At 33.1% G+C, this 27,990-nt stretch overlaps 1 protein-coding gene across 2 annotated transcripts; it reads right to left on the bottom strand.

The window, feature by feature from the left end:
- On the bottom strand, window positions 1-27,990 carry LOC148271673 (monocarboxylate transporter 10-like). Of its 2 annotated transcripts, XM_088241076.1 has the most exons (4): window positions 27,013-27,990; window positions 5,199-6,323; window positions 4,999-5,076; window positions 1-957 (listed from the first exon to the last, which is right to left on the bottom strand). In XM_088241076.1, exons 1-4 carry the CDS (start codon window positions 27,275-27,277, stop codon window positions 950-952), a joined length of 1,476 nt encoding a protein of 491 aa, XP_088097202.1. In that variant the 5' UTR covers window positions 27,278-27,990; the 3' UTR covers window positions 1-949. The 2 variants fall into 2 exon arrangements, with proteins under 2 accessions (XP_088097202.1, XP_088097201.1); XM_088241075.1 differs by lacking the exon at window positions 1-957 and having other exon boundaries at window positions 4,652-5,076.

The raw sequence follows: 27,990 nt of genomic DNA, 5'->3' as shown, positions 1-27,990 counted from the left end.
TGATAGAAAAGCTGATGCAGTATATGCATATATAGCAGTATATTGTCCCAGTAAAACCATGATTTACAAATTGTCTAGTCTTTACAAAGATGGTAGAGTCAATTGAAGAAGACTCCTGCTCTGGATGTCCTGTTGAGCCCTCTTCATCAAATTTAATTTTTAAAAAAATAATTCGTATATTAGTGTATGCCCATTTCAAGAAAAAGCAGCTAGCAGAAATAGTAGGAATATCATCTACATGTGTTAAGAGAATCCTACATCATCAAGTCGAACGTCACTGCGAGATGGATGCCGAAAATGCTTACGCCGCTTCAAAAGATTTAGTGCGTCGAGAGTCCCTGTGACTTCTTAGACCTCTGCCGAGACAACAAGGTAGTGTTTTGAATCGGTTTTTGACCGGAGATGAAACGTGGGCTCATCATTATGAACCTGAATCAAAATAAGATTCCATGCAGTGGTGTAAAAGGGGCACACCATCCCTGGAAGTTCATGCTATCGTAATCGGCCGGAAAGGTCATAGCTAAATTTTTTGAGCATAATTCCTTCATTCTGTGAATTTTTGGATCTGCGCTCGTATTAACGGATATTGAGTAATATCTACATAAAAACCCAAAAAATGTTATGCCACGGAAAATATTAGGTTTTTCTCTCTTTCGTGAATCAGATTTTTTCTCAAATGTAATTTTTATCTCCATGAGGTCAGTATTTTACACAATGAGTAAAAAATATGAAACGCCATGTTCCTATTTACAGCAAACTTATACATTATGAATTGTATTTCACTTCTGTCGAGAGATGTTCAGCAATTCTATATAATATCACAGTTTCTTTTACGTGAACAATGATGTATTATGCAATTTTATAAAACCACGTCCATATTTTCTGCATTTAATTATAATGGTATTTTATTTATTCAGATAATTCACATCTTTTACGTTTTTATTTTCTTTTAAATATCTGAAATTAGAAAAAAAACATTTAATAATAAAATTTTATACAACATGATACCATAATATATACATAAATATGCAGGTACACAATATGAGTCTATTGCAGGTGAAGTGAACGAATATTTTAAAGGTGAAGTAAACTCATTGCTCATTGCTTATATGTATTACATAATTCAGTATTATCCAAAAACCTTTTTACCTGGTTCTTTGCATACAAACAGTATATTATTACGGGAGTAAAAAAATATTCTCACATCTCGCAACATCTTCGAGATGTGCACTGGTTAAAAAGCCCAGAGAGAATAAAATACAAGCTTTGCTGGACAGTATTCAAATCCCTTCATGAAATGGCTCCAAAATACCTATCGGACCTTTGTATTAGGGAAAATACATGTCAAAGAAAATCTACTCTTAAGTCAGCATTTGATTCAGGAAGAGGAAAACTTGTCGAAATCCGGCGCTCCCCAAACACTAGATTTGGAGATCGTACTTTTGCCGCCGCCGGCCCCTCTGCCTGGAACCAATTGCCTTCAAACTTACGAATCATCGACCGTCCCAGTCAGTTCAGATCCCAACTAAAATCCCACTTCTTTAGACTATCATACCCTCAATTTTAAATCTGGAAATATAATATATCACTTTAGTTTAGTTAGAATGTAAGTTTAGGCATACAATTGTAAAGCGCCCTTGAGGTGATTTTTTACAAAAATGGCGCTATATAAATCAGCCAAATATTATTATTATTATTAAAAACAAAAAAGTTAGGCACAAAGCTCAGAGTTGAAACTTTGAATTCAAAAGTTTGATCATTTTGTCAGTTTGTTCACTTCACCTGCAATGGGGTTATATTCTCAATTTTCTTAACATTTGAAATGTACATACATTCAATATTTTGATGATCCATTCAAATAGGGGTAAATCATATCTTAAAATAAAACAGGACTGGGAAAAAATATATGTTTATACAATACTAAAAGCCAAAAAAATGGTATATTAGTGATGGTTACAGTTTAGAAACAAATTAATGAAATAATGGATATTAATGACAGTAGAAACTTTGCACTCAAATGCCGCCGCGTTACTCGAATGCCGCTGCTATGGAGGCATGAAAATATTTTCTTATTTCTCAATATTTTTAATATATAGGGTTTTTCAGTTTGTCTTAAGCTCGTCAATGGTCCAAGGCTTGCTGGCGTATACTTTGTTTTTTCAAATAACCCCACAAAAAGATGTCCGGAGGGGTAAAATCTGGAGATTTGGGTGGCCAGTCAATGTCATCTTTTTTTTTACATCACGCGTCCAGGGAATTATTGTTGCAGAAACTGCATTGTTTGCTCTGCAGTGTGGCATGGCGCACCATCTTGTTCAAACCAGTAACCGTCCAGACCTTTTTCACACATTTCTGGGCAGGTATAATGAGCCAACATCCACCAATATCGATTCACGTTTCGCCTTCTCTGATAAAAATGGCCCAATTATGGTTTTGGCGCAAACGCTGGCCCAAAAAGTAACTTTTAGGCCATGCAATGGTGTTTCATGGATCTCGTGTAGATTCTCCATTCCCCAAATAGGAAATTTTGCTTGTTTCGAATGTTGAATGATGAATTGTTTGAAGGACTTCATCAAAATTTGCTTCCAATAATCAGGTTCAGTGTCAGCCATTCGAGTGATTGTTTGGTCGTATTTCAAGCGACGTGGATGATCTGTCAGCAATATTCATTGAGTTAATTGCACTTTACACAGAAACAAATGCAAATCATCCTTCAAAATGCTCCGCAAAGTGGTTCCACTGATGCCAAAATGCTGACCGCGGTGACAATACGACACATGTGGGTTTTCGGCAACACTCTTTCTTACCGCTTCAACCAGTTCATTGGAACGTCTTGAGCATTGATGAACAGCATGTGGACGATCTCCCACTGTCCCGTGCTCGAGAAAATTTGACACCAAAGGGCGAATAATGTTGTCAGACGGTGCTTGTTGGCCACGATATGCACCTTGAGTTAACACAACTGAACAACTATTTTCAATGTTTAGCGTCACACGATCCATGGTTAAAATTGTACTGAATTGACGTTTAAAAAGGGGCGAGTTTATTTTATAAATACTGGTATCCCTAAGTGCGTCTCTATTTTTTTCTGCTTATATTGATAGTCGCATTGCATTACACAGAAAAGTATTTTTTTTAGTTTGGCAGCTGGATTATGGCTAGTTTGTTTGTTTTGAAGAGAAATTCTTGTCATCGTTCTAAATGATATTTCAAGAAAGTTTTATTTATTATAAATTAAACTAATTTGAATAAACATTTATAGTAAGATAATAACATATATTTTTTGAATTTGTGGATTTATTATCAGTTTGAGAGCGAACGTTTATTAAAAGTGAGTGTTAAATAGTTTTAAAATAAAAAAAACTAAAAAAAATATATATATAAAAAAATTCAAATGATTTCTTTAGTACCTACATAAATATAGAACACAAAATATTTTTTATGTACAAAATAATTGAAACCTGAAAGGGTTAAACAAGAGATTTACCAATGTTTGCTGGTAAGTCATATAACTTTACTGTTTGATATATCTAGAATATTTGTATAATTTTTCTAATATGTTGCTTTTTTATTTATTTATTTATTATATATACGGCCTAAGCCAATTACAACAGTTGCACGAAGAAACATAAATGCAAGAAACTGAACAAAAAGAACATAAAACTATTTAGCAAAGACAAACAAGGGCAAAACAATAATTGTATACAATATATTTAAAAAAACGAAAGACCTAAAACTTTGAGCTAAACCATGCCAATCCAACTTCATCCAACTTCATCGCCTTTTGTCGGTTACTGTGTTAATTTCATGTTAATGCCAATTTTAGTGTTAATTTAATGGTATTGTGTTAATTTTATTTGAATAATCTATTTTGGGGAATAGTTGAAGACAAATGTTGGTAAATCTCTTACTGTCTCTTGTAGTAGGAGTCCAGGCCTTTTTCAACTTAATTATCGAGTGTTCTTACATACTATGTTAACTAAGAAATAAACAAACACAACTACAGATATCACAGAATTAAAGTTAATATCAAGTTACATACATTATATTATTTTTGTTATAATTGTTAACCAATCATGAAAAAAAAACTGTGTATTTAAAATACACATTATTTGCATAGATTAGAATTAGTCACAATAGGGTGGGTATCTACAATTAGTATCACAATAAGTTATTAGTTATATAAGTACTTAATAATTATGAGATTATTTGTTTTGTTAGGTACATCAAATGCTAAACAAATATATAGGCAGTGGATTGTGGACGTGAAGTCTTTCTTTTTTTAACTTAATTAAAATTAACTTCTAAGACTTTACCTACTACACACTGAGATAATGGTGATTAGCTTTTATAAATGAATTTGTTTATAAAAAAAAGTACAAGTTGCTTGAAATAAAACTTCAATCTAAATTGTAATATTTGACCACTAATGTTAAGAAAATTTAAAAAGTGATGCTGACTAAAACTGAGATCTAAATCTAAGCCTTATATAATGGAGGATCTTACACACAGGTAAATCGTATTGTGTTCAAACTATTGTGAAAAAGGTGTTGTTTTTAATTTGAAAACACAGAATACACAAAGTAGGCGTGCATGAGCATTACTTGCGTATTTATAGTAGGTTTATTTGAATTATTTAGTTTAGAGTAAAGAAAAGATGTCCAAATGTTGTGAAAAAGTAATGAGTAACGGGGGTCTTTCACAGAATAATTTGAACTAAAGTTTTTCACTTTATATAGTGTAATCAATCAACCAAGGAGATGGTTTGGTATTTAGAACTTTGTACTCCTTTGGGAGACAGTTTGAGCTGACACTGGTGTTGGCATACAGGCCATACGGAGAGCACGTCCACGTGAGTATTAGTAGGACAAGAGTAGTATGTGGGTGGAGAGCTTTTCACGAAAGCCGGCAGTGAGGAGTGGTGGTGCAACAAGCGAGAGTGCGGTGCAATGGGCAAGCTCGGTGTTAGGAGCGCATATGGGGATCTACAACATCTACCTGGTGATGCTATCGCTGTCAATGCTTTCGACTCCCCATTGCTTGAAAAGCCTTTCGCTTTTTTGGTGCCATTCAAATCTGGAAACAAAATGTCTTTACTTATTTAAAATGTATCTAAAAATTTCAAATTGGTTTAATTTTTACAAAAATATGATTTGTTTTTTAGCATACGGTATTTGATTAAAATAATGCAAACTCACCTGATTTCCAAGCATTTGAAGGTGCAGCGAGACCATTAATAGTAGGTTTGTGATTTCCCACTACGGGATCCTTTATGTATGTCATGAGGAACATGATAGACGCTCCTACCAGAGGAGGTATCCCCGACAGCAGGAAAGGGAGCTTGTAAGACTGCGTGTGGTCGTATATGAGGCCGGCTATGGGGGGCCCCATAGTCAGGGGGACGGAGCACAGGCCCAACAGGAAGCCGATGGCTTGCGTGCCCCCTCGCTGGCCACACAGGTCAAAGGCGATGGGCCCCAGAAGGGAGATGAAGCAGCCATCAAACAGACCCATTCCGAGAGCGATGGTGATGAGGATAGCGTAGTTGGGAGCGAAAGGCAAACACATGGACAGTATTCCGATGCTGTAAAATGCTATCTGCTGCAGGACTATTCTGTTGACTTTGGGGTGGTCGGCTATGTACCCGAACAGGAGTCTGCCTATCCCGGAAGTGATCCCGATGCACATAACGGGTAAATTGCTCTTGGAGCCGAATGTTACAGCCACAAAGGAAGCCATGTGAACATAGGGAATAAAGTAGCCGAAGAGAGCGGAAGGAATGGCTATAACCCATATGACGTATCTCTTCTTTTTCCAATTATCTACGTGGATGATGGACTTGAGCGCCTTGGATAAGTTTTGTTTCTCCAGATTCTTTCTGCCGCTCTCCGCGAGGTGCGGCACCGGCTTGAAGAGGAGGGCGCACAACATGACGAAGGCGGACATGGCGGCCATGACGCGGAGGGCGCCCTCCAGGCCCCAGACGGAGATGGAGTATTCCAGGATGAGGGGCATGACGACCGTGAACACGGAGCTGCCCGAGGTGACGATGCCGTTGACCAGACCGAGGCGGCGGCTAAAGTAGTGCCCCAAGATGGCGAGCGAGGGCGTGTAGGCTAGCGCGGCGCCGAGCCCGTACATGAAGCCGTAGGTGAAGAAGAGGGCGGGGACGGAGTGGCTGAGGAGCGAGGACAGAAGCATGCCCCCGGCGGCCAGCGCGCCTCCCAGGAGGGTGGTGAGGCGCAGCCCCAGGCGGTCCGTCAGCACTCCGGCCACGGGGGACAGCAGGAACATGCTTCCGATGGACAGGGATCCCACCAGAGCTACAACATATTTATGTAATGTATATATTCAGACAGTAGTACAAAAAAAAACAACTAGTAGGTAATTCCCGAACTAAAACATAATATTATTTATATGTTATACAATAATAACTTCTTTTTAAAAATGTTATTAATTCAGACTTTCTGATGACACTCTTAGCACTGTACTGACACCTTTAGCAAATTAAAAAAATAAAATGGTTGTGTTACGGACGAAGAAGTCCGAGGTTCGACCTCCGCACTATCATAACTTGATTCCCATTTTCTAGCACGGTTATTTAATTATAATTCGGTCCCCGCCGGGGTAACCCGTGCCGAAGACACTGTTTTTTCATATTTATTTTCATTCCTTAAAAACGTAATAGATTAAACAAAACTTATGTGCCGCATCCATAATTTTAAAACTAGTAAGTACCGTAAAAGCATACTACATGAGACTTGAATGTAATTTGAGACGAAACTTCCGCGGCACATAATATTACATGTGGTATAATTGCTACTCTGGCAGCACTGGCAGTGTCCTACCAAAGTTTTTGCTTATTAACGTATAATTGCTGTCAAGGGGAAATTTAGACAAAGTAAGTAGTATTTATTGAGAAATTGACATTGATTTTTAATTCCAACATATTTCTGAATTACATATGCCTCAAAACTGTATTTATTTTATTTATTTATTAGTTTATACATACAATGTTACAAAAATGGCACAAAAAACACTCTGGCAAATTCTGCTTGTACTAGGAGTAGGCTCAGTATATGAAGGGTCGGCAAGCCAGAAATATTAATACGCCTAATGTTGCAATCGGTTCCTATATGGGCAAATGCCTGTTCTAAGAAACCGATTTGTTGCGGCAAATATGGTTTTCGAATATGTTTCCTATAAATAAAAGCAATATTATTAGTTAAAAGACTGTAGTGATCTAAATCGATTTAATAATACGATTTTGTGAGGCACTTTTCCGTAAACAAGTGATCGCCATGTTTGACACTTTCGGCGTACCGCGAAACCGTCCAATTTTGCCCTGGATGGATATTTTGCCCAAAAAGTCGGATCTATGATCAACCTTTAAAAATTATATTTCCATTTGATTTCGGTAAATTTGGTACATTAAGGACGAAAGTAGATATATGTCACTAATTTCCCTCAAAAGCTTTAGTCACTAACTTTACTCAGTGGCTTGTCAGAACCATTCAAAGTGCACGTGTAATTTGTTGCGGGCCAATTACGACTCTGTGAGGAATGCGGTAATGTGTTTTGACGCTGCCCGGTTGAGTTTCAATAAAAACTGGAGCCTTGATATTCTGGAATATAATATATTCGTGAATATCGACCAGCTAATTATTATCGAAACTCAAGCGGACGGCGTCACAACACACTACCGCATTCCTTCCGTGCGCCTTGATAGTAGACCCCGACTATACCTACCAAACTACTTCACTTATGGCGGTGCGCGGTAGCCGGTAGCATTGCAGAACTCATTATAAAATTAAAAATGGAAGAGGAATAAGTCGTATTAGATTGTGAGTCGCCGCTCGCTTTTAATTGGTAAGGCCCATCGTTCTCAAGAAATCGTTTTAATTTTCAATAATTTATCTAGAGGACACAACAGCGCAGCGCAGAAACCAGACCATGGGATGGGTAAATTAAACACAATTGATAATATTAGCAGACATCGATTTCATGCTACTTACCTAGCCACATACCGCATACGGTATACAGGGTGTTCTTTAAACCCTGTCACATCCGAAACCACGATGATCAGTATGAGCAAGAAGACATATTGGCACATAAAAATATTTTTTTACAACAAATAAAATTTACAAAAATAAAATATCGAATAAAACAACCGGTTGCTTACTTCTGCAGGGGAGAAACGAGGAGGGGGGAGGAGGAAGTCTGATACACTGTCAACCGCGCGGCCACGCCTCCCTCGCTTCTTCCCTGCAGAAGTCAGCAACCATTTGTTTTTTTAAATGTTTTTTTTTTTTTAATTTTCTTTATTCTAAATATATTTTAAATATTCTGATATGTCTTCTTGCCCATACTGATCATCGTAGTTTCGGATGTGACAGGGTTTAAAGAACACCCTGTATAAGGGTATTAGAACCAAACTTAGAAATCTCCATTGAAACGAAAAATTTGAAAAAATAATTTGACATTTAAATCATACTAATATAGCATGCTGAAAGTTTTGCGGCATCAAGTATATTGAAATCTGTTATCTTACAAAAACAGATTTCAATTATACTTGATGCCGCAAACTTTCAGCATGCTATATTGTCTGATTAAATCTCACAATTCTTTTTTCAAATTTTTTCGCAAATATCTCAATGGAGATTTCTAAGTTTGCTTATGTTACCCTCATATGTAGATGATACTCTATAATTATACACTTGAACCTCTTTTTCCACGGTTCCGAAATAATACAACACAATTTCTTTTTTTAAAAAAAACTATTCGTAATAGCAATATAATTATTGGTGGTGTAGTGGTTTAGACGCTTGACTCACGCACGGAAGGTTCTGGGTTCGATTCCCGGTGAGAACACAAAAATTGAATTTGATTTTTCTCAAGCCTGGGTGTTCTGTGCTGTAATTCACCGCTGTAATTGGGTATCTTGGCCTGTTGTGGTGCAAACAAATATAAAAAAATAAAATATAATATAATTATTTTATTCGTTTTTTGGAATTCCCTGCATCGCTCTTTCCATTTTTTTAAGGTTCACTTCACAATAAAAAATAAACCTTTACCCACGCACACCCATGACTATTGCCCATGTCTTCATTTTTGTTTTGTTTTATGTAAAATAAAAAAATTATAAATTTACTTAAAAATATTCGATAGGTAAGAAAAAAAAACTTTAATTATGGATTCAATCAATTTTATTTTTATACCTTATATATGTATGTATACCGGAGTTGAACGGGGTGGATAAGCTTTAATTGCAATTTGTGAAAGTTTGAAAGAAATAACACCTAGTATTTGTCGATTTGTAAGTTTATTTACGAAATAAACAATTCATCTAAATGTATAATTATTATAAAAAAATAGTTTTAAAAAGGGGAAATTTTCCGTTCTGCCCCACTCCCCAGGCCACAATAGGGTACTAACCCCAATAATACCAAAAAGTATTCTTTATTTGATGTGTCATTGCACGTGGAAAAATAAACTAAATAAAACATTGAGCATTTTTCGTGCATACCGATTGGACGTCGCGTTGCCACGTATCTCATTTCTTCACTTACGACTGCATTAACAGCTTGGTTCTTCGAATTTTTAGATCGGGTCTGCCGGCTGGTTTTTCTTATTTTTTATATATTTGTTCACAATATCAGCGGTTGAAAAAGTAACGGTAGAGGTATAAAAGCGTAACAAACAGTCGTATTTATAATATTTGTTAGAATTAACATACATACAAAAATTATCAGGGGCGGAACGGGGTACCACCCTATTGTGCTCCACCCATTTTGCCCCAAGAGCAGCGTTATTTAAAATACTAGAATTATGGCCGTTATAATATTGGCCTTTTATTTTTAGTTAGTCGAAAGAATGTGGAAATAAACAAGTAATGTAAATTTTCGAATAAAATACTGTATAGTAATTTATTTTGGTGTAGCAGGGCAAACATTACGAGATTTTTCTCCGGCGTTCGATGAATTCTAAATTAATTACACTTTGACACTGACATGTGGCTAAGCGCACTCTGACACTGACCAATGGCCTATGAGCCATATGCCCATTTCACATGTATCGCGCTAATCCATCCGGCCCGGTAAAATAAGGGCAATATGTATACAAATATTATTTTTTTTTCATATTTATTAATTGGCAGGTTAACGCACGAACCAATACAACATGAGGCCGATTATTCTTCACTTGATTTCCTTTAGCAAAATATAGAGTATAAACTAAAGAAATAAAAAAAAAAAAAACATAATAAATAAGTATACACCCACCCTAATTTTGCCGGGCCGGGTAGCACGATACATAATATATATAAGATAAATCCACCCGATTTTATTTTAACGTGTCGCGGTAGGGTAAATTTTTCCTGTGGTGTGAAAATGGCCATATTGTTTAATATAGAGCTATAGCTGGTTTTGTCGGAAATAGTTGCTTTGAAGGAACGTTGTAAAAATATCAACTGATCTATAATTGAAGTTATGAAAGAAAAAAATACTCAAAGGAGTGAGTATACGATAAACCATGTGGAGTGAGTACACAAATTTCTAAGTGAACCGAGTTGCGGTTCTGTGGTAGTATCGCTGACTCACGGATCAGAAGTTCGACGTTCAAACCTCGTTCTGCCGCAACTGTATTTCTATTTTCTGGGACAGTTATTTTACGACTAGCTGAATGTGACCGCACAATAATTGCAATGTTTGAGTAAATAAGAAAACGAATGTTTTGATGTTTTTTTTTATAAAAGAAGAAATAAAATAACAAGGGTTCTTGAAGCTTTTAGCGTGTGTGAAATAGCACATCCCTAATTTCGATTTATTTTTATCCTTGATTCGTACGCTATTATTTACATACTATTTGAGTACCAAGGTAGAGTCCTCGCCGCGGGTGCTATTCTGAACCGCTCTCGTGGCACGAGAAAACACAGCTGATCTCGTGTATTTTGTATGTAAATACGCGAGAAAATCGGCCGCGAGAGCGTTTGGAATACCACCCCAGATAAGAATGCTTAAGCCAACACATATTTCACACTGCGGTCATTATGCGAGCGTAGGTATTCTTATCTGGAGAGGACTTTGATGCATTTATTTTTAGCAGTTTCGTGGACTAAACCAAAATTATATTTTGACGTTTTTGTACATAGAATCCCAGCAGAATTCATAATAGGTATCGTGTATTTACTTTTATACTCCTTAGAGGGTGAAATCTAGTCGCTTTTCGACAAATATTTGGACAAACAAAATATTGTTATAAAACCAACTGGTTTTGAAAATTGGAAAATTGTTTTCAGGAGTTGCCTAGTGTGTGAAATAATTCAATCAGATGAATCTCTTCACAACAATAAAGGTTTCAGCTCTTTGACTTCAGTAATTAGTTGAAATAATTTAAGTTATAATGTTCAACATAGACAAAATGGTGAATGACGCTCGGTATGAAAAGTAGTTACTTAAACTTAGTCAGTGAACGGTAATGGTTACACACATAAATAGAGTCAAATACCCACAACCATAATACAAGATACCTCTTCCAATAGGGATATGATACTAAGTGAAGGGGTCAACACTGTTCTGCCATCGAGACAACACTATTACGTTGGCAAAAAGATCCATAACTTTTTGCCAGAATCACGGAAAAGCGGGCGTGTTATCAAGTTGCGGAAGGTGTTGACCTCGCTCTTTCATGACATTGGTCGTAGAGAGTCAGAAAGGTTGATGCTTGCCGCGGATTAGAGATTCTTACTGGACGTTGAAAATAAAATACGAAAACAAATAATACTAACTTTAAAAAAATATACAAGTGGCAATCATGAAGTTTTGCATTATATTAAATAAATTGTCTATGTTTTATGTATGTGTATGCGCATGGGTGTATAAACATGTATGCGTATATATATATATATATATATATATATATATGTATGTATGTGTATATATATGTATGTGTATATGTATATTTATATATGCGTATGTGTGTATGTATTTGTATCAAAATGTGTTTACTAGTAAGTTTGTATTTTATTATTCTGTGCTTTCTATTAACTTGTAAACTATTATCATGTATTAAAATATAATTGCCAAGCTTGGAACGGGGTATGTACCCTTGTTGTTGTTGTTGTAAACGTATAAATAAATAATTAAAAATTTTAAAAAACCAACTAATGACAGGTAAATGTAAATGTCTAGACTTCAATATTTCCTTCTCTAAAATATTCTCCATCTCTGTTGTAATGTTAATAGTAAGTTAGCACTTACTACCAAGCTTTAATTATACATGTAAAATCGAATGCGAAACGCAGATTAATCAGGCAACCTATTGCAAATTTTAAAACAAACTTGTTATTTTTGCTAAGGTACCTAAATGTTACTTGATAGGTACCTACACTCACAATAATAATTTATTGGTAGAGAATTATTATTGGCTGAATGATGTCATATAATTATTTCAATAGATAAATAAAGTGAAAGCATCTCGGGTTGAATTCGAAGATTTCGTTTTATAATTAACCAGAGGATACTATTTTCAGTTCACTATAGAGTCGAAATAGCTCTGTCTCGTGTCAGTCCGTATAACGTTACAGTTCCCACACTACACACTACCCACTACACACTACAAGTATTCACTACAACAGTAGGTAATTCACCTGACAACTTTCAGAATTCAGGATACCATTTCAAAAATATACATTTATTCACACAAATACATTTATTACATAAAAAATAATAACGTATCCCTAACTCTACGAGGCCAAGAGCCCTGTGTTGATTTGGGATACAACATAATAGAAAGTGGAAGCATGCATATTATTAAACAATATTACCTACTTACGATATTTAAGCGCGAAACAGTTTTACTTATCTATTAATTCCATGTAGTCAATTAATATGTATTCTTGTCCAGGCGGATGAATAATACAGTTATGTGTGTGAAATAGAACCAGAACCTCGGACGAGTGGTTTCGACCAGTCGAACGATGAATGTTCTCGGGTAAAAATCCTGACAGAAGGTAAAAATCCTGAGTAAAAATATCGAGTATAAATAAGTTCACCCGTTGCGTAGTGGTTGATTCTGGAAATCGATTCATAAATAAATATTCATTTTAAAGGTTCCTGCAATATTTCACTATCCCTGGAGCAATTTACCTACACGTTAACTTCATGTAACAGATGGTTTTTAATACGCTGCATTATTGGCGTACCCATGCAGTGTCATATGGACCACAGGGTGCATGAAAGTAAATGAAAGAAATTGTTTTTTATTTTACACATTAAATGCATAGAGGGCTTTTACAATAAATGGTTTTTTACTTTTTCAATTTGATGTACTAATGTGATTTAGTATACATATTGATTTTTTTCTGTTGCTTGAGTGCATGTTGTATGGGACAAATTCTTCTAATGTTTCCTATATGTATTTGGGTTTTGCGTCGTCGTTGTTTAATTTTTTTGTATTACTACGTTCTTCTTTGTTTTCCAAAGCAAAATCTGGTGCATGCGGCCGCGGTCTCAATTTGGAACTAACACTGTATTCCTTCACTGTCATAGTGAGAAATTAGAAAAAAGTGATTGTACTGACCATGTGTATTTGATTGATCACAAATTGACAATGTTGCAGTAAGGGGTACAATGAAAGCCTTTCAAGTTTCTTTTTTTGTTATTTCCGCGGTTTGATTGTAAAGAAATATTAAATTTTCGCTTTATTCGTTTTTAAAAACTGATAGTGAATATACAAAACTGAAGAAAGACGCAAATCTTTATGAACAGTTTCGGGAAAGAGGTGGGTGCTTTCATTGTAAAGGGTTTTTCACAAAATAAATAAAAAAGATGCAATAAAAAAGATGCACTAAAAAAATATAGGTGGCAGTTATGCCTCTTACAGAGTAAAGGTTATAGTATGGGTATAAACGTAATCAATAAAAAAAGATAAGTTTTAAAAAAATACTACTAAGTTATTTGAATATGCGATTCGATTCACAAACATAGCACATATACAATGTTTATGCATATAAACAGAAAACATAAACATATTTATTTTTTAAATAAAAACATAAAAAACTACATTGACCAATATGATGATTAAGAACCCAGTAGAGGAGTGACTAATTTTAACATTATTTTTGCTGAATACATTCTTTTTTGTACTTTACATAATTTTAAATGTAATTTTTAAGCTGTTAATTTTAATTTGCCTAATATTTACAGAACTGTATAATACTTTAATTTTAGACAGCAGAAATGATATTTTTGCAACTTTGCGGTACCTAGGTATATTTTTTTATATACGCAATATAATTGGATACAGTTTGTTAAGAAAACGTGCATACTTTTATTAATGCCAATTTATCTGAAATTCTAAATACATTCATACTGTTATTCGGATGTCTATTTTCACTTCTCTCCTCAAGATAAACAATACGAAAAACCGAATGTCCCAATGCATCTAAACTTGTTATCATCACACAGATTCCATCTAAAACTGAGCTTAAATTGACAGGGGAGTAGCATTCGAATCAAAAACACTCGTCCTGGATTCTGGTTCAATTTTACTGACAGAATTGTAATCTTCATTCGCCTGGGCCCAAAATTTAAAATATGATTAACTCGTGTGATTTGTTTAGCATAAAATAAACCATTGAATTTTATACCAATAAGCCATAATTTATTTTTCCGACTTTGAGCCTTTTCTTGGAATTTTATATACATGCTTTAGCTGTTTTTAGTTATACTATGAGTAATATTTAGTTATATATAGTTATTGCAACGTTTTTGTTATCGCTATTTGAAAAAAACAATACAACACTGTTGTTTTTTTATTGTACAACACTGTCTTAATTTGTTTTTTTAATTATAGGTATTACTTTTGTTTTGTAAAACCAATCGAGCGTATGCGTGCATAATAATATGCTAATAAATAAATAAAAATAATATATTCACATTAACCTATTACAGGGACGAAATTTGTGGTTTTACGTATAAATAAAAATGGCATTAAACTTTGTTTTAAACCTCTATTTATTTATTCAAAGTTTTATTGTTATTTTTAGTAAAACATATTTTGTTCTTAGGTGTCGTTGAGGCTTAATAATATTTGACCAAAGGGCAGTAATTAAAAATGGCCAATAGTTATCACGCAGTGGCTAGTGGTCCGCACGTGTACAATACCTATAGATGTCCAGTCTCCGGTAATGAATTTACCTAAAGTCTGTTCATTATTACAAGAATTTCCAAATAAACAAACCAGCCGCGTGATATCTGACGGATAATAGCCTATGTCACAAATATCATCTAAAGGCTATTATGTATAATAAATAGGCTATTATCGTGGATTAAAATCATAATGGATTAATATTTATTAGATTCGTTTGTACCTTTAAAAAAAAATTATTAATATTTATATTTTTCGTTTATTTAAAGAAGCTGAAACCTTAACTTCACAAAAGTCGACAGATGGAAGAGTTGAGGAAATGTGGATGTTTAAACATCGGCAGAATGGTGAATGTTACACAGTGTGTAAAGTGGCCACTTAAAACACCCAATGACAGGTCATACGCCCTGTAAATGCCTAGACTTCCATATTTCCTTCTCAAAAATGCTTTCGCTTTTTGTTGGAACAAATTTAGATCGGAATAACTCCCCAGGGAGGAAATCCAGCCTGTCTGCAAACATTTAGACATACAGAAAATATTGTTCTTATAATTTACTCACAAATTTAAATTTTGGTGACCATTTTCAACGAGTTCTAACTCACTCAAAATCAAGTTGCGGTAGAGTAGGATTCGATCCTCGGACCTCTGATTCGTGAGTCCGCAACACTGGCCACGGGACCACAACCCGATTCAAATAATATAGTAAAAGTTAACAAAAGAGATATTAATGATAATTTATAAATATCATTATTTCAATTAAGCAAGTACTTTCTGGTAAAAAATCTGCAAAAGGAATCGACTGAAGATTAGTCGGTCTCATGGTGTACTGGTCATTGCGTTTGCCATGCCTTAAACAAATAAATAATTGTGAAACACTAAATTTCGATACGCCGTTTTGTATTTTCTCATGCCGTGTAGTTTTTTTCCGTGGTGTGAAATGGGCCAATCATACGATATCACGCAGTGGGCTCGTGATTTGCACGTGCACAGCGCCAGCAGCGGTCCAGTCTCCGTGAATGTACGGTAACTTGTGTAAAGGTATTATTAATTATTATAGGTACCTTCTTACTATTAGTTTACCATTACATACGACATCGAAGTCAATGAAAAGTAGGTACATAGTAACTGTAAATCGGAACTAACTTATCAATTAACAGGGCTGTCTTTTGCCAAAGATTAACTTCACTTTTGAGGTTTCAGTGTCGAACAAATCTACCCTGAACCAGAAGTAATAGCTACCAACTATCAGTTACCAGACACGGGTGCATTGAACCTGACTCACACACACTACATTAATTTAACTTACACATATAACTTTTAAGCTACATAAAACTTATCAAAATGTATTTCACGGTACTTAACTACTGTAGTTCCTGTGGTTATATTTTCAAATGGAATGATGCAGCTTCCGGATTGAATTCGTTCAAGTATCAGAAATAAAATATACCAAGTCTATTATTATAATAAAAATATACTTTGAATTAGGTCGAGATGAAAATATTTGAACAGGGAATGTGTGATTTAAAGGAGGTATATGTGCCTACCTAATATTTTATGGTGGAAAAGGCTAAATTTTCTTATGCAGACATACAGAGATGGCATCTCATCAGTAGCAACATTTCTTTGACTGTATTCTGATTTCCGATAAAACGTCTGCTCTCGCTTCAAACTTTTTGTGTGAAAACGCGCCATTAGATTTTTTTTATATGGTTTTTGCGCGAAATTACCGCAATAATCCTGAAATTACGCACAGCATTATTTTTCACGTTACCAATTAATAGTCATTAGGTAATGACTTATATTTTCATACAAGATATAAATTAAAATATTCGGTACACTTCTACTTATTTATTTGACCAATTAAAGCTTTCACCCTCTAACAGCATCTTCAGACTATTTTGCCAGGGTGAAAGCTCTAATTAGTCAAATAAACAAGTGGAAGTGTATAAAGTATTTTAATTTATAACTAATATGAAAATTATTACCTTATTACAATGGGATTCAATCATCAATAAAATAACGTAAATCGAATTACTTTTTTATTTATTTATTTTTTGTACATAATGTTAAATGTACATTAGCGGGCATATTGCCAAATGGCAATTTATTCCAACCAACCAACAAAAGAAATATAAAAATATAAATAAATGTATTTGTGTATAAATTATCTTAAATTAATACTATTACTCAATGGGGAAAAAAAGAGAAAACAGGAAAGAAGTAGAGATTAAGGAAGAGAAAGGAGATGTTTCTAGCATTACCAGCAGTCAGTTTCAATATAAATAATATAGGCACATGACTGACGTTCCTATTGTTATGCTTGTTAGAAGAACGTCGTTATATTTTTCATGTTTCTAAAATGAGTTTCTGAGGTTTTTGAAGATTGTCCTGAAAATGCCTATTAGTAAACAGCCTAAAGTAAACACTCGTAAGGTACCCATATACCCTGTACGGCCTATAGGTGCCCATTTAACTATATACATACATATTTTTTAGTTTAATGACCTACCACTGATTTATTTTCTACAAATAATAATAAATATTGTATAATACGCACGCAATGTATTTCATCGTACTTATATTGAATGTCATAAAATACATAACTCAAATTCAGGAACAATTTTTATGTTATATCTTGATTTTTTTAGTTTGTGTCAGCCAAAGGAGAGTGAGTTGCAATATTGGACATAATATTTTGATCGGTCGCCAGAAAAGCCAATTACGATAAGTAATACGGTTTTAAAAATATCAGATTACACGGAACAGGAAATAGGCAGTGGGTGTCGTGGGTGATATGTCAGCGAGACGCGTGTGCGTGTGTGCGTGCGCTGCGCTAGTCTGTGGTGGTGGACCACGCTAACATTTATATTATTAAAAATATTTCGTATCTATAATTTGCGTTTTTATTTCGTTTCCTGTTTTTAAATCCTGTATTTTTATTTCTAAATATTTTTTGAAATTTGAATTTCCCAGTTAAAAGGTTTTTAAGGCGATATTAGCGCCACTGCGAACGGACGCTAATACGTATCTGTCAAAATTATGTTACAGTACCGTTGTTCTAAATGTCGTATCTGTACTCTTTCTATATAATCTGTGGGTGCGGGTGATACTGACTGAAGGATGTGTAGATATTATGATGACATGTTCAACATATTTATTTTCCTATGGTTTCAGAGAGCTAGAGTTAATAGGGAGTTGCAAACAAACATCCAAGTCCGAAAGGTGTCCTACATATGTCCTATATATTCATCATCATTCATGGGAGGGTCCGATGTCTTGCAGGGTACCCGCTGGCACAGCGCGGGTTTAAACTGTGTAACTTGGTTATAAGCTTAGACTATACCCTGTCTGCGTAATCTATAAGTGTGAAAGCACTACAATTAATAATATGAATCATTCCCTTTCCGCACCTAATGGTGCATAGGGAACTGCATTGGTACACCAATCGCAACGTATCTTAATCATTTTTGTTAGATGAAGGAAAGATCTGTCTTACGCTTCAGGTATCAGTCTAGGGACTATGAAATATAATAGTGTAAAAACACCCTTTTAAATAATATTTCATATCAACCATGTCGGGAATCGAACCTGAGACCTCTTGCATGGTAAGCAAATGCGTTGACCATTACACCACGAGGCCGACAAATATATATATATATTATATCTTCAGAAGATTGGGTTGGAATAGTTATAATTTGATTGATTAATGTATTTTGTTTTGTATAATTTCTTTAAAATATATATGTATTTCAAGTAATTGATAATGTGTAAATTACGAGTATATTCATATTTCATACTCGATTTTTTTTTAAATATTTTTATTTTTAAGCACTCTTTATACCACATATATGTAAATGGCAGAAATGCCGTATATAAATAAATAAATATACCGATGAAGATAGCGTTTGTAATCGCGGCCCAGAGATATTCATACGCGCACGTTGTATTAGGTGACAATATGTGGATAGAATTCATTCCTACTTTCTTCACTCCGGAAACTGACACCTACTGTGTTATTTCAATTGACTTCGATGCGTTTAATGTGAGGTGACAGGGAGAGTAATTATGCGGCTTTCTGGAGAACTGATCTTGTAACGGAAGATATTACGAAGACACAATATTAACTCGAAGGCTTACATTATTTTTTCTTAGCTTTTTATCTCAGGCTTTTTTGGGCTTTTGCCTTATATTCTATGAACAACTTTATTATCTCTATTTTGAATAATATTATTTTCTACATAGAAATTTTACACGTCTCAGGGAGTTTTTTGTTACAAGATTCTCTCACTTTTTTAACATATTATTCTAAAGATATTATGCATAGAATTATTAATAGTCCATATTTATAGAATCATATTTGAATACATCGGACTGTGTTGAACACAAATGTAAGGTAAAAAAAGCAATCTGTTAATTTTTGTAAAATTTTATTGTGCACGCGGAAATATTGATGACACAACAGAGTAGATAAGTAAAGGGTCATTTAATAAGAGTAATTGAATTAATGAACTTTAAACTTAAAATATAAAACAAATTTTATTTTATAAAAAACGGATATTTTTATATCATGTTAAATAAGTAGATGAGCAAATATTTGATGTTTTAAAGATAATGTCGGTCAAATGTGCACGATAGAGTTGTTTAACCCGAGAACCAATTTGCATTAGTTCTCTCATTAGATGAGCAAAGTAGGGTAAAAAAATTTACTACCCTAGCAACACTAACGAAATTTTCATTTTGTTTCTTCGACAATCTGATAGATGGAAAAATAATTCAATTTTTAAGTAATGCATTTGTTACATACACATTCATTTGCTAATTACCCATGAAATGTGATTGAATCCTGTTTCTTTAAGATCCTAGCAGTATTTCTAAACTTTAAAAGGACACAACACGGCATAGTTGAATTCAAATCAGGAGTTGTGTACTGAGCTACGTCAACAAAGAAACTAATGGGTCAAAACGTAAACCTACTCATTTATGAATAGTTTAGTCGCCTTCTGTTTGATGTGCGTATGCGGTTTCTGGACTATTCTTAATTCTATGATATGATGCATACCAACGTGTTATTTTTATTATACATACCTAATTTTATTGTCTTTTTATTTTTATTATTTCTATACGAATGAATTAAGATACTTTATTTTTTTATGTACACATATATAGATAGAAACAATTGAGTTTAATTGAATTACTATTTGTTTTCTTCAAATAGCTATTACAACGTGCTTACATAGTATTATTACTTTGGTGGCTCTAAATAATTAAGAAAGTACTCTTACTGAACAACACTGATATTCATTTTCAGATTATACAATCCATCATACTGTTAATATTTCTACATTAGTATCATAAATTCAAAGAAAATTTAAATGATGAAGCCTGTCTGAACAATTGTGCTCCATTGGAAGACCTGTCCAATGGAGTACAATTGTTCAGAACTCTTTATACATCTGTCGTCGAGTGGTTATAGATATTTAAAAAAAGATATGCTAGATTTGTTTCCTTATATCCCACCTATTTACCACTGTTTTTATAAACATCTCCCCACACAAAGCCACACTCGACAGTCAGAACAAAGTTGCTATATTTTAATTTTTTTTATGTGCTTCATTTTCGTTGGGAAAATTTTCATAATAATAGAGAATCATGTCCATTTTATTTTATTTTATTTGTACTTTTGATATTAATAAAGCCTTTGTGTAACTTATTTTTTGTCTATTTATTTAAATTGATTCATATGCTATCAAAATAAATTAAATGTTAGCAGCGAAAATATCCCTGGATTTTACAAAAGTCTTTCAACGGTCTAATTATCTCAGAATCAGGATCGATGGACTTGATCCATTAATATTCTGACCCACCCATATTGTAACAAAGATTGTACAATTGAGTAATAAGCTATTTTAAAATTATATATAAATGTAGCCGTTAGTTATCCGAACAAAGAATGTAAACGATACTTTGGACAAGAATGCCACACAAAATAAAAAGTACAAATATTTTCTGTACGAAAAAAAAGAGCACGGAAAAATATAAACGCACGGAAAATCCCAATGATAAAGAAATTGACCCTCTGTGAATGGTTCCTCTCGCGCTGAACTTCGGCCGGCTTAGATTGAATCTATTCGCAGCTACTGGCGCGTCATGCGGCATGCGGAATTGCAACACGTTTATTTTTCTAATACACGACACATGGCACATAATACACAGTACACATTGTACGGCAAAATATTAAATTATATATTGGTGAGCAATTTAACCAGCTATAATTTTTGCTACTTCACTAAACCATTCTTTGTTTAAAGGAGTAATCTGTGCGCAGTAAGCACCTTTATTAACAGATACATAATAATAACATAAAGTAAGTATATAAGAGATGGACGAAATCAAAACAAAGCGATTCTACGCATAACGAATTCCCTACCACTGTAGATTTCAGATTTTTCGACGCTATGCTATTTTTGGAACGATGGCGATAGTAAAAATCCGATTTCCAATGGCTTAAATTACATATTATAATAATGTTTAAATAATTTGCCTGTATGTAAGATGTACAAAAATAATTTTAAATATCACTTTTCACAGGAAAAAAATATTTACATACAGCAACCTTGTCAACATTCCCTACAGGCAATCGCAGAACATCAAGGATCATATTTTGTAATACCTTTTGCAGTCCAAGGTCCATAAAAATGTTGCAGCGAAAAAACACATAGGTATTAAGTAGATATTTCATTTCATATCGACCTCGTCGGGGATCGAACCCGAGATCTCTGGAGTGTCAGATGGAGGTACCAACTACGAATAAAAATATTATCCAGTACTATTTTACAAACGACATAGTATTTTAAAAGGCAGTAATTAAATTTAAATCTCTTGTTTCCTTTGGTTGGTATTTACACCCACGTTAACTTGTTTTTAATTCTATTCAGTAATTTTTTAATCTATTATTAATTACACTTTGTAACAATTGAATTGCACGCTTGAATTAGGTACCTATTTATTTTATTGTAACAATTCTCGTACCAACTTCGAAATGCATTCACCTATATCCAGAATACATGGGTATGGAAATAATTTCGAAAACATATTTGATATTTTCAATACAAACTCTGTAAATGCATTAAAATGTAATCTCACTCGTTATTTTTTAGAAAAGGAATGAAATTATTAAAAAATATATTACTAAATTTAACTTTGTTTTTTTTGGATACGTATTTTTGTTTATTTCTTTATATATGAATTATACATTTGTGGATTTATTGCCAAATTCCAACTTCATCCAACCAACTGATAAAATGAAGGTGTTATTTAAGTTTTCACATTGATCCAAAAAACGTATTATTTATAAAATTTTATTGCAGCATTATTTTTCGTTACATTATTAGCCTAGACCTAGCAAAATACTAGTCACTTTATGTTAAATTATTTTCAATTTTAATTTGCTATATTTATTTTTAGAACATAAGATTTTCTCACTTTAATTGTTAACTTTTATTCAGCTCTTTAACTTCACAAACATCAACAGATGAAAGAATTGAAGGAATATAAATGTTCAATATGGGCAGAATGGTGAATGTTACACAGTGTGTAAAGTGGCCACTTAAACCAGCCATTGACAGGTCATAAGCCCTGTAGATGCCTAGACTTCTATATTACCTTCTCTAAAATGTTCTTCATCTCTGTTGTAATATGTTAATGTTAACTTTTATTTGTCATCTTAGATTTGTATTATTCTTTTTCACTTTTTTTCAGTTTTAAAAAAAGTTTTTATAATGTAAATATATATATATTTTTTTTTATAACGAAACATAATTTTTTTCAAATAATAGTTTTTTAATTTTGGTTTTAAAAGTGAGTTTACTGCAGTTAAATATGTCTATGTTATTGAAAAATAAATTATAATTACGCGTCAAGCGAAGAGTGTTTTAAAAAAATAATAATTGCAAATAATAAGAAATTGAGCCGGATTGAAGTACAGTAGAACTCCAATTATCTGAGCTCCGACTATCCGAATCGCTTTCAGAAATTCAAAAAAATAAATTAAGACGGAAACGTACTGCGATTCGCAAAATAATTATTCTGTCTACGCGCGCTATTGTCCTCCCCTCAGCGCTTAACATGTAAAAGTGTTGCGTTTTCATGTAAAGCTCTTAAAGCTCATTTTCTTTAAAAATATATTTTTCTTCCATTTTCAACATACATACGTACATTTCTATTGAGTAAAATAGACCCTTTTTCGGAAAAAAAACAAATTATCCGAAAGGGGTTAAGGGGCAAATTATCCAATTGATTCGGATAGTTGGAGTTCTACTGTATTTATTATTACGTGACTTGTAGTGCAAATATTGATTACAACACATAAATTATTATCTCATATTACTCCGTTTCAATTAAAAATAAATAAATCACAACAATATTTTACGATTTTGGCATAGTACCTATATTTCTGATAAATATGTGACAAAACATTGATTATAAAAAATAAATCGAGTGTTACGTAAAAAGAGCTTCCGGAGAAATGGCATTGGTTTTAATGATCTTTGAATTAATATATTATTATTTAGTTTTTAAATGTTCGATTTTTTACACTAATTAGGATGCGAAATATATGAATGCGACAAAAATACATAATATTAACAAATCTAGTACTCATTATTATACTTACTCGTCTATTCAGAGACTATAGAAAATTGATTGAAAATTGCAATGATCCGTATAATACTAAAATTTAACGAAAGGCTTAATATATTAAGTAGAATAAGAGTTATTGGGTCATTCAGACATTTTGTGTTCCGAGTTCCGTAATTGTTTTGTTGGTTTAGTTTTTATAATTTTTCCATTTGTATTTGTTTATTTTAATATAGTATATCAATTCGCAATTTACAAATATACAAAGATACAAAACGAAATGAAAAGCAAATGAATAAATATAGTATTTTTGTTAAATTTTAATATTAGGTATATTATAATAGTGAAAATAAATATAAGGTTGGCGGCTGAGAAAATATTTTTTTTACCAAAGGTTGCAAAAATCTTTAAAATAAACATAATATATTTTTTAATGAAAAAATAACAGTGTCGCAAAATAATACTTAGGTAAAGACAATTTACAGTTGGTGATGGATAATACATCCTAAACAATGCGCAAGTATGTGAGAATTAGTTTATCTCTGCTTTTGTTCTTTCTATTCTCTTTTAAAATTATTATTATTAATATGTTTTTATAAATAAATACAGCACTTTTGTATATTACGGGTACACATATGGGTGTATTAGCACAATATAGGGTCAAAGCTCGGGAGAGACTTATTATTTATATTTTAGTGTCATTTACTGTGTCCTGATTGTAAGGTCAAGGATTTTTATTCTGAATATAATAAATATCGTATGTATTATTATGACAGTAAAGCTTGCTACTACATATTATTACGTATACAACTGATAAGAATGAAAAATGTTTTATACAATGTGTGTGCAACCTAACTCAATCTAAATAATCGTTGAAAATGCAAACACGCGCAATTTTTTTTCAATGCTATTTATTACTTAAATGAATACGATGGTCACGAATAAAAACGGAAAAATAAAAGCAATTTAAATAACGATTGCATTTTTGTGATGTTTTTAAAATTATCTAGAGCGAGTGACCCATATTTTTCTAAACGGTATGGAGTCAAAAGAAAAATTATTTCTGGAAAATGTGTCAAAAGTAGGGCACAAATCGGAACTGCGGTCGCTGTTATGTTATTTAGAATAAAATCACAACGTTTTCATTTATAATTTTAATAAACCGTTTTAGATATTAATAACTTTTTAAATTGTATTTTTTCACCTGTCCGGGTGGACAAAGTATTCAGTTCTGTGTTTAATATAAACCAGAATCCTGAATGAGTGCTTTCGACTCAATGGTTACTTTCAGGCTTTTACCCGATTTTATTTTCTGAAAAAGAAAATCGAGTAGAGATAATTGACGTCTCGTAGTGTAGTGGTTGGCGTGTTTACCTTCCAACAGTTTCGGATAACGGTTCGCGCTTTCATTATATGGATGGACACGAAAGATTTAATTTAGTAAAAGAATAGATTTAAAAAAAGCGCCGAATTTCGAGAAAATTTCCTAACAGAGAAATTGTCACATGCTTCGGAGACATATTGCCAGGTGTCAATGATTTGTTTATCCAAAATAGATTCGGAATTATTTATTTCATTTATTCAAAGAAAACAATAGGTATTATAGAAACAAACAAAAAAAAACAATATTTACAAATTGTACCAAATTATAGTCCAATTATAGTTTTATATGGAAAACTAAATACAATCTCAAAAAAAAAAAAAAACCGTATTCGTGAAAAGCCACCCCTTATAATTCAACTTGTAATAAATTAAATATTACAATAATAACGAAATGGAACATATTAAGAAAAAATATTTTTTTTGTTTACTCGGTATTAAAATCTTTTCGCCAGCGGATCAGCGTAACCCCAGAGCAGCCTTTCCTCTTTTCTTCTTTCAAACAAGAAAAAATAAATATAATACGAAATACAAAAAAACAAAATACGCAATTTTTTAAAATAGGTACAGTTAAATTTAATTATAATTATTATTTGCAATTGAGGTTCTAGCATTTTATTAATTAGAACCTTAATTGCGCATAATAATTCAATAAATAAATATATATCGACGTCAGAATTAAAAAAAATTAAAAAAATTAGGATTTTGGTAACGATGCAATCTTATTATTATGTTTGCTTGAAATACCAACATCAAACAATTGTTGTAGCCCAGTTGTACGGTGAGGTATACGAATTTTGATTTTCAAAAGCAGTTGTTTTTTTTTTCAATCCACAATTTCACGGTATATTTGAATTACTAATATATTCTTAACACGTTGTTAAATATTGTAGTCATGGTGACAATGGTGAATACAGAGTACATTATTTTTCATATCATCCGTATTTACAATACACTAAAATCCTTCACTCAAGAGTTTTGCAAAAATCTATGCAAGTACGTAAATGTACTTATATTAGTGAATTATTTTGCTAAATGTTATTAAATATTTGTATACATCCACTTACCGACTTTTCTATGTCTACCAGTTTCGAGACGTACCCGTCTCTTCATCAGGACAATAATTAAACCAACATGCAAGACAACATACAAAACAAAACAACTATAGTGAAGGTGTATAGTGGGTTTTGCATGTTGGTTTGCATGTTGGTTTAATTGTTGTCCTGACGAAGAGACGGATACGTCTCGAAACCGGTAGACATAGAAAAGTCGGTAAATGGGTATTTACAAATATTTAGTGAAATGTTTGACCACAAAGTTAATGGTTTAAATATTAATAAATGATTATATATTTTATTACGTATCGAGTGTAAATATTGTACTTAAGTTATTTCTAATTTCGTTTTTTTATTCCAAAGTTTGTAGTGGGTTACTAGGTTTTTTATAAAAAAGAAAATGAAAAAATATCACCGAAGAGCTACGAAAGACTAGATGCTGAAGAAAATTTTAGTATGATGCTTTCATGATAAAATTATTACGACTATCATATTACATTGCAAAATGTAAATATTGAACATGTTTGTCCGGGAAAGTCATTTCACACTTAATTTTAATTAATCGATTGAGTCTTTTAGGTAACATACATATAAAAAAAAAACAAGAGTTTATTAATACGTAGTTTCTTCTGCCTCTCACGATGGCGCTATAATATTTGGTATTAAACACAAATAGTCAAATCATTAGAGCGCTATTTCTGGAAATCTGCAAATAGTAAACAAGAAAAGACACAAAAAATGTTTTCAGCGTGAAAGTAATTTTATTTTCAGTATAAAAACGAAGCTTATAGTTACCAGCTTTGCTCGAGGCTTCAGTGTCTCCAGCTTCTTCGAGCTTCTTGTGCAGATGGAAATGTATGACTCCGAATGTATTGATGACTCCGAAGAGAATTCCATTGCAAAGAAAGGAACCGACCAGGACTAGCCAGGCTCTAAAGCCTCCATCAGGAGGCTGTCTATACTGCACTCCATTCGTATCTTCCTTAAGCCCATTTTCCACCACCTTGGGGCTCGTTAGTTCAGTTCCAGGATCCTCCCTAATTAAGTCCGAATTTTCCATCACCACAGGGATTCAAATTAAATCCTTTGTCTATCGTCCGCCAATTGTCGTTTGTTTCTTTTGGAGCTTTTTAGTTTTATTTTTATTCTAAAAAAAATAATTTCGAAAAAATATTTTAAAACAGGTAAACACTCGACGGTGGTTCGGGTAGGTCCCTAGTCCCTAGAATACGTGAGTTTTACATAATTTTATTACTACTTTAAAAAAATCACAAGCAGGTAACTATATAAGAACTTCTATCAAAGCACATTAATTTGATGAAATAAGCGTAATGTGTATTATGAGGAATAAGAATGGAATAATTATTTTTATGATGTAGCCGAGATCGCGGATCAAAAAATACAACAGTAACAGCACTACACGAATTACCGACCACCAGTTTTCTTGACTGGCGAAATGCGACTAAAAACTAAAACTACACACTAAACACTGAAGCATCACTAAAGCTTATCGCGTCTCTTCATTTCCCTCACGAGCTGACGTGTGGTTCAAATTGACTTTGTTATTCGTTCTTTGTTGGGTACTTAGACTTGATTGTTATTTGAGTGTTCGGTGCAAACGGTTTCATTAAAAATCATTAACTCGATGCCTCTTACTGATTAATTAGAAAAGAAAACAAAATAATAACCGTAATAGTGTCTACTGCACAAATATTAAATCAAATTTTAATAACTTTACAATCTCATGTTATGTCACGGAGTTCACATTTATCT

The sequence above is a fragment of the Micrasema longulum genome, unplaced genomic scaffold (genome assembly GCF_059751315.1).
Source record: "Micrasema longulum isolate JH-2025_06_02 unplaced genomic scaffold, ASM5975131v1 h1tg002740l, whole genome shotgun sequence".
NCBI lineage: Eukaryota > Metazoa > Arthropoda > Insecta > Trichoptera > Brachycentridae > Micrasema > Micrasema longulum.
This window is presented reverse-complemented; position numbering and strand designations above follow the sequence as displayed.

Bases quoted from the DNA above. Each gene is read 5' to 3' on its own strand.
- LOC148271673 (XM_088241075.1), bottom strand. From the start codon at position 27,277: ATGGAAAATTCGGACTTAATTAGGGAGGATCCTGGAACTGAACTAACG. The intron at 6,324-27,012 runs GTAACTATAAGC...AATATGTTGTAG, and splicing joins TGAAGCCTCGAGCAAAGCTG to CTCTGGTGGGATCCCTGTCC. The intron at 5,077-5,198 runs GTGAGTTTGCAT...TTTTGTTTCCAG, and splicing joins TTCAAATGCTTGGAAATCAG to ATTTGAATGGCACCAAAAAA.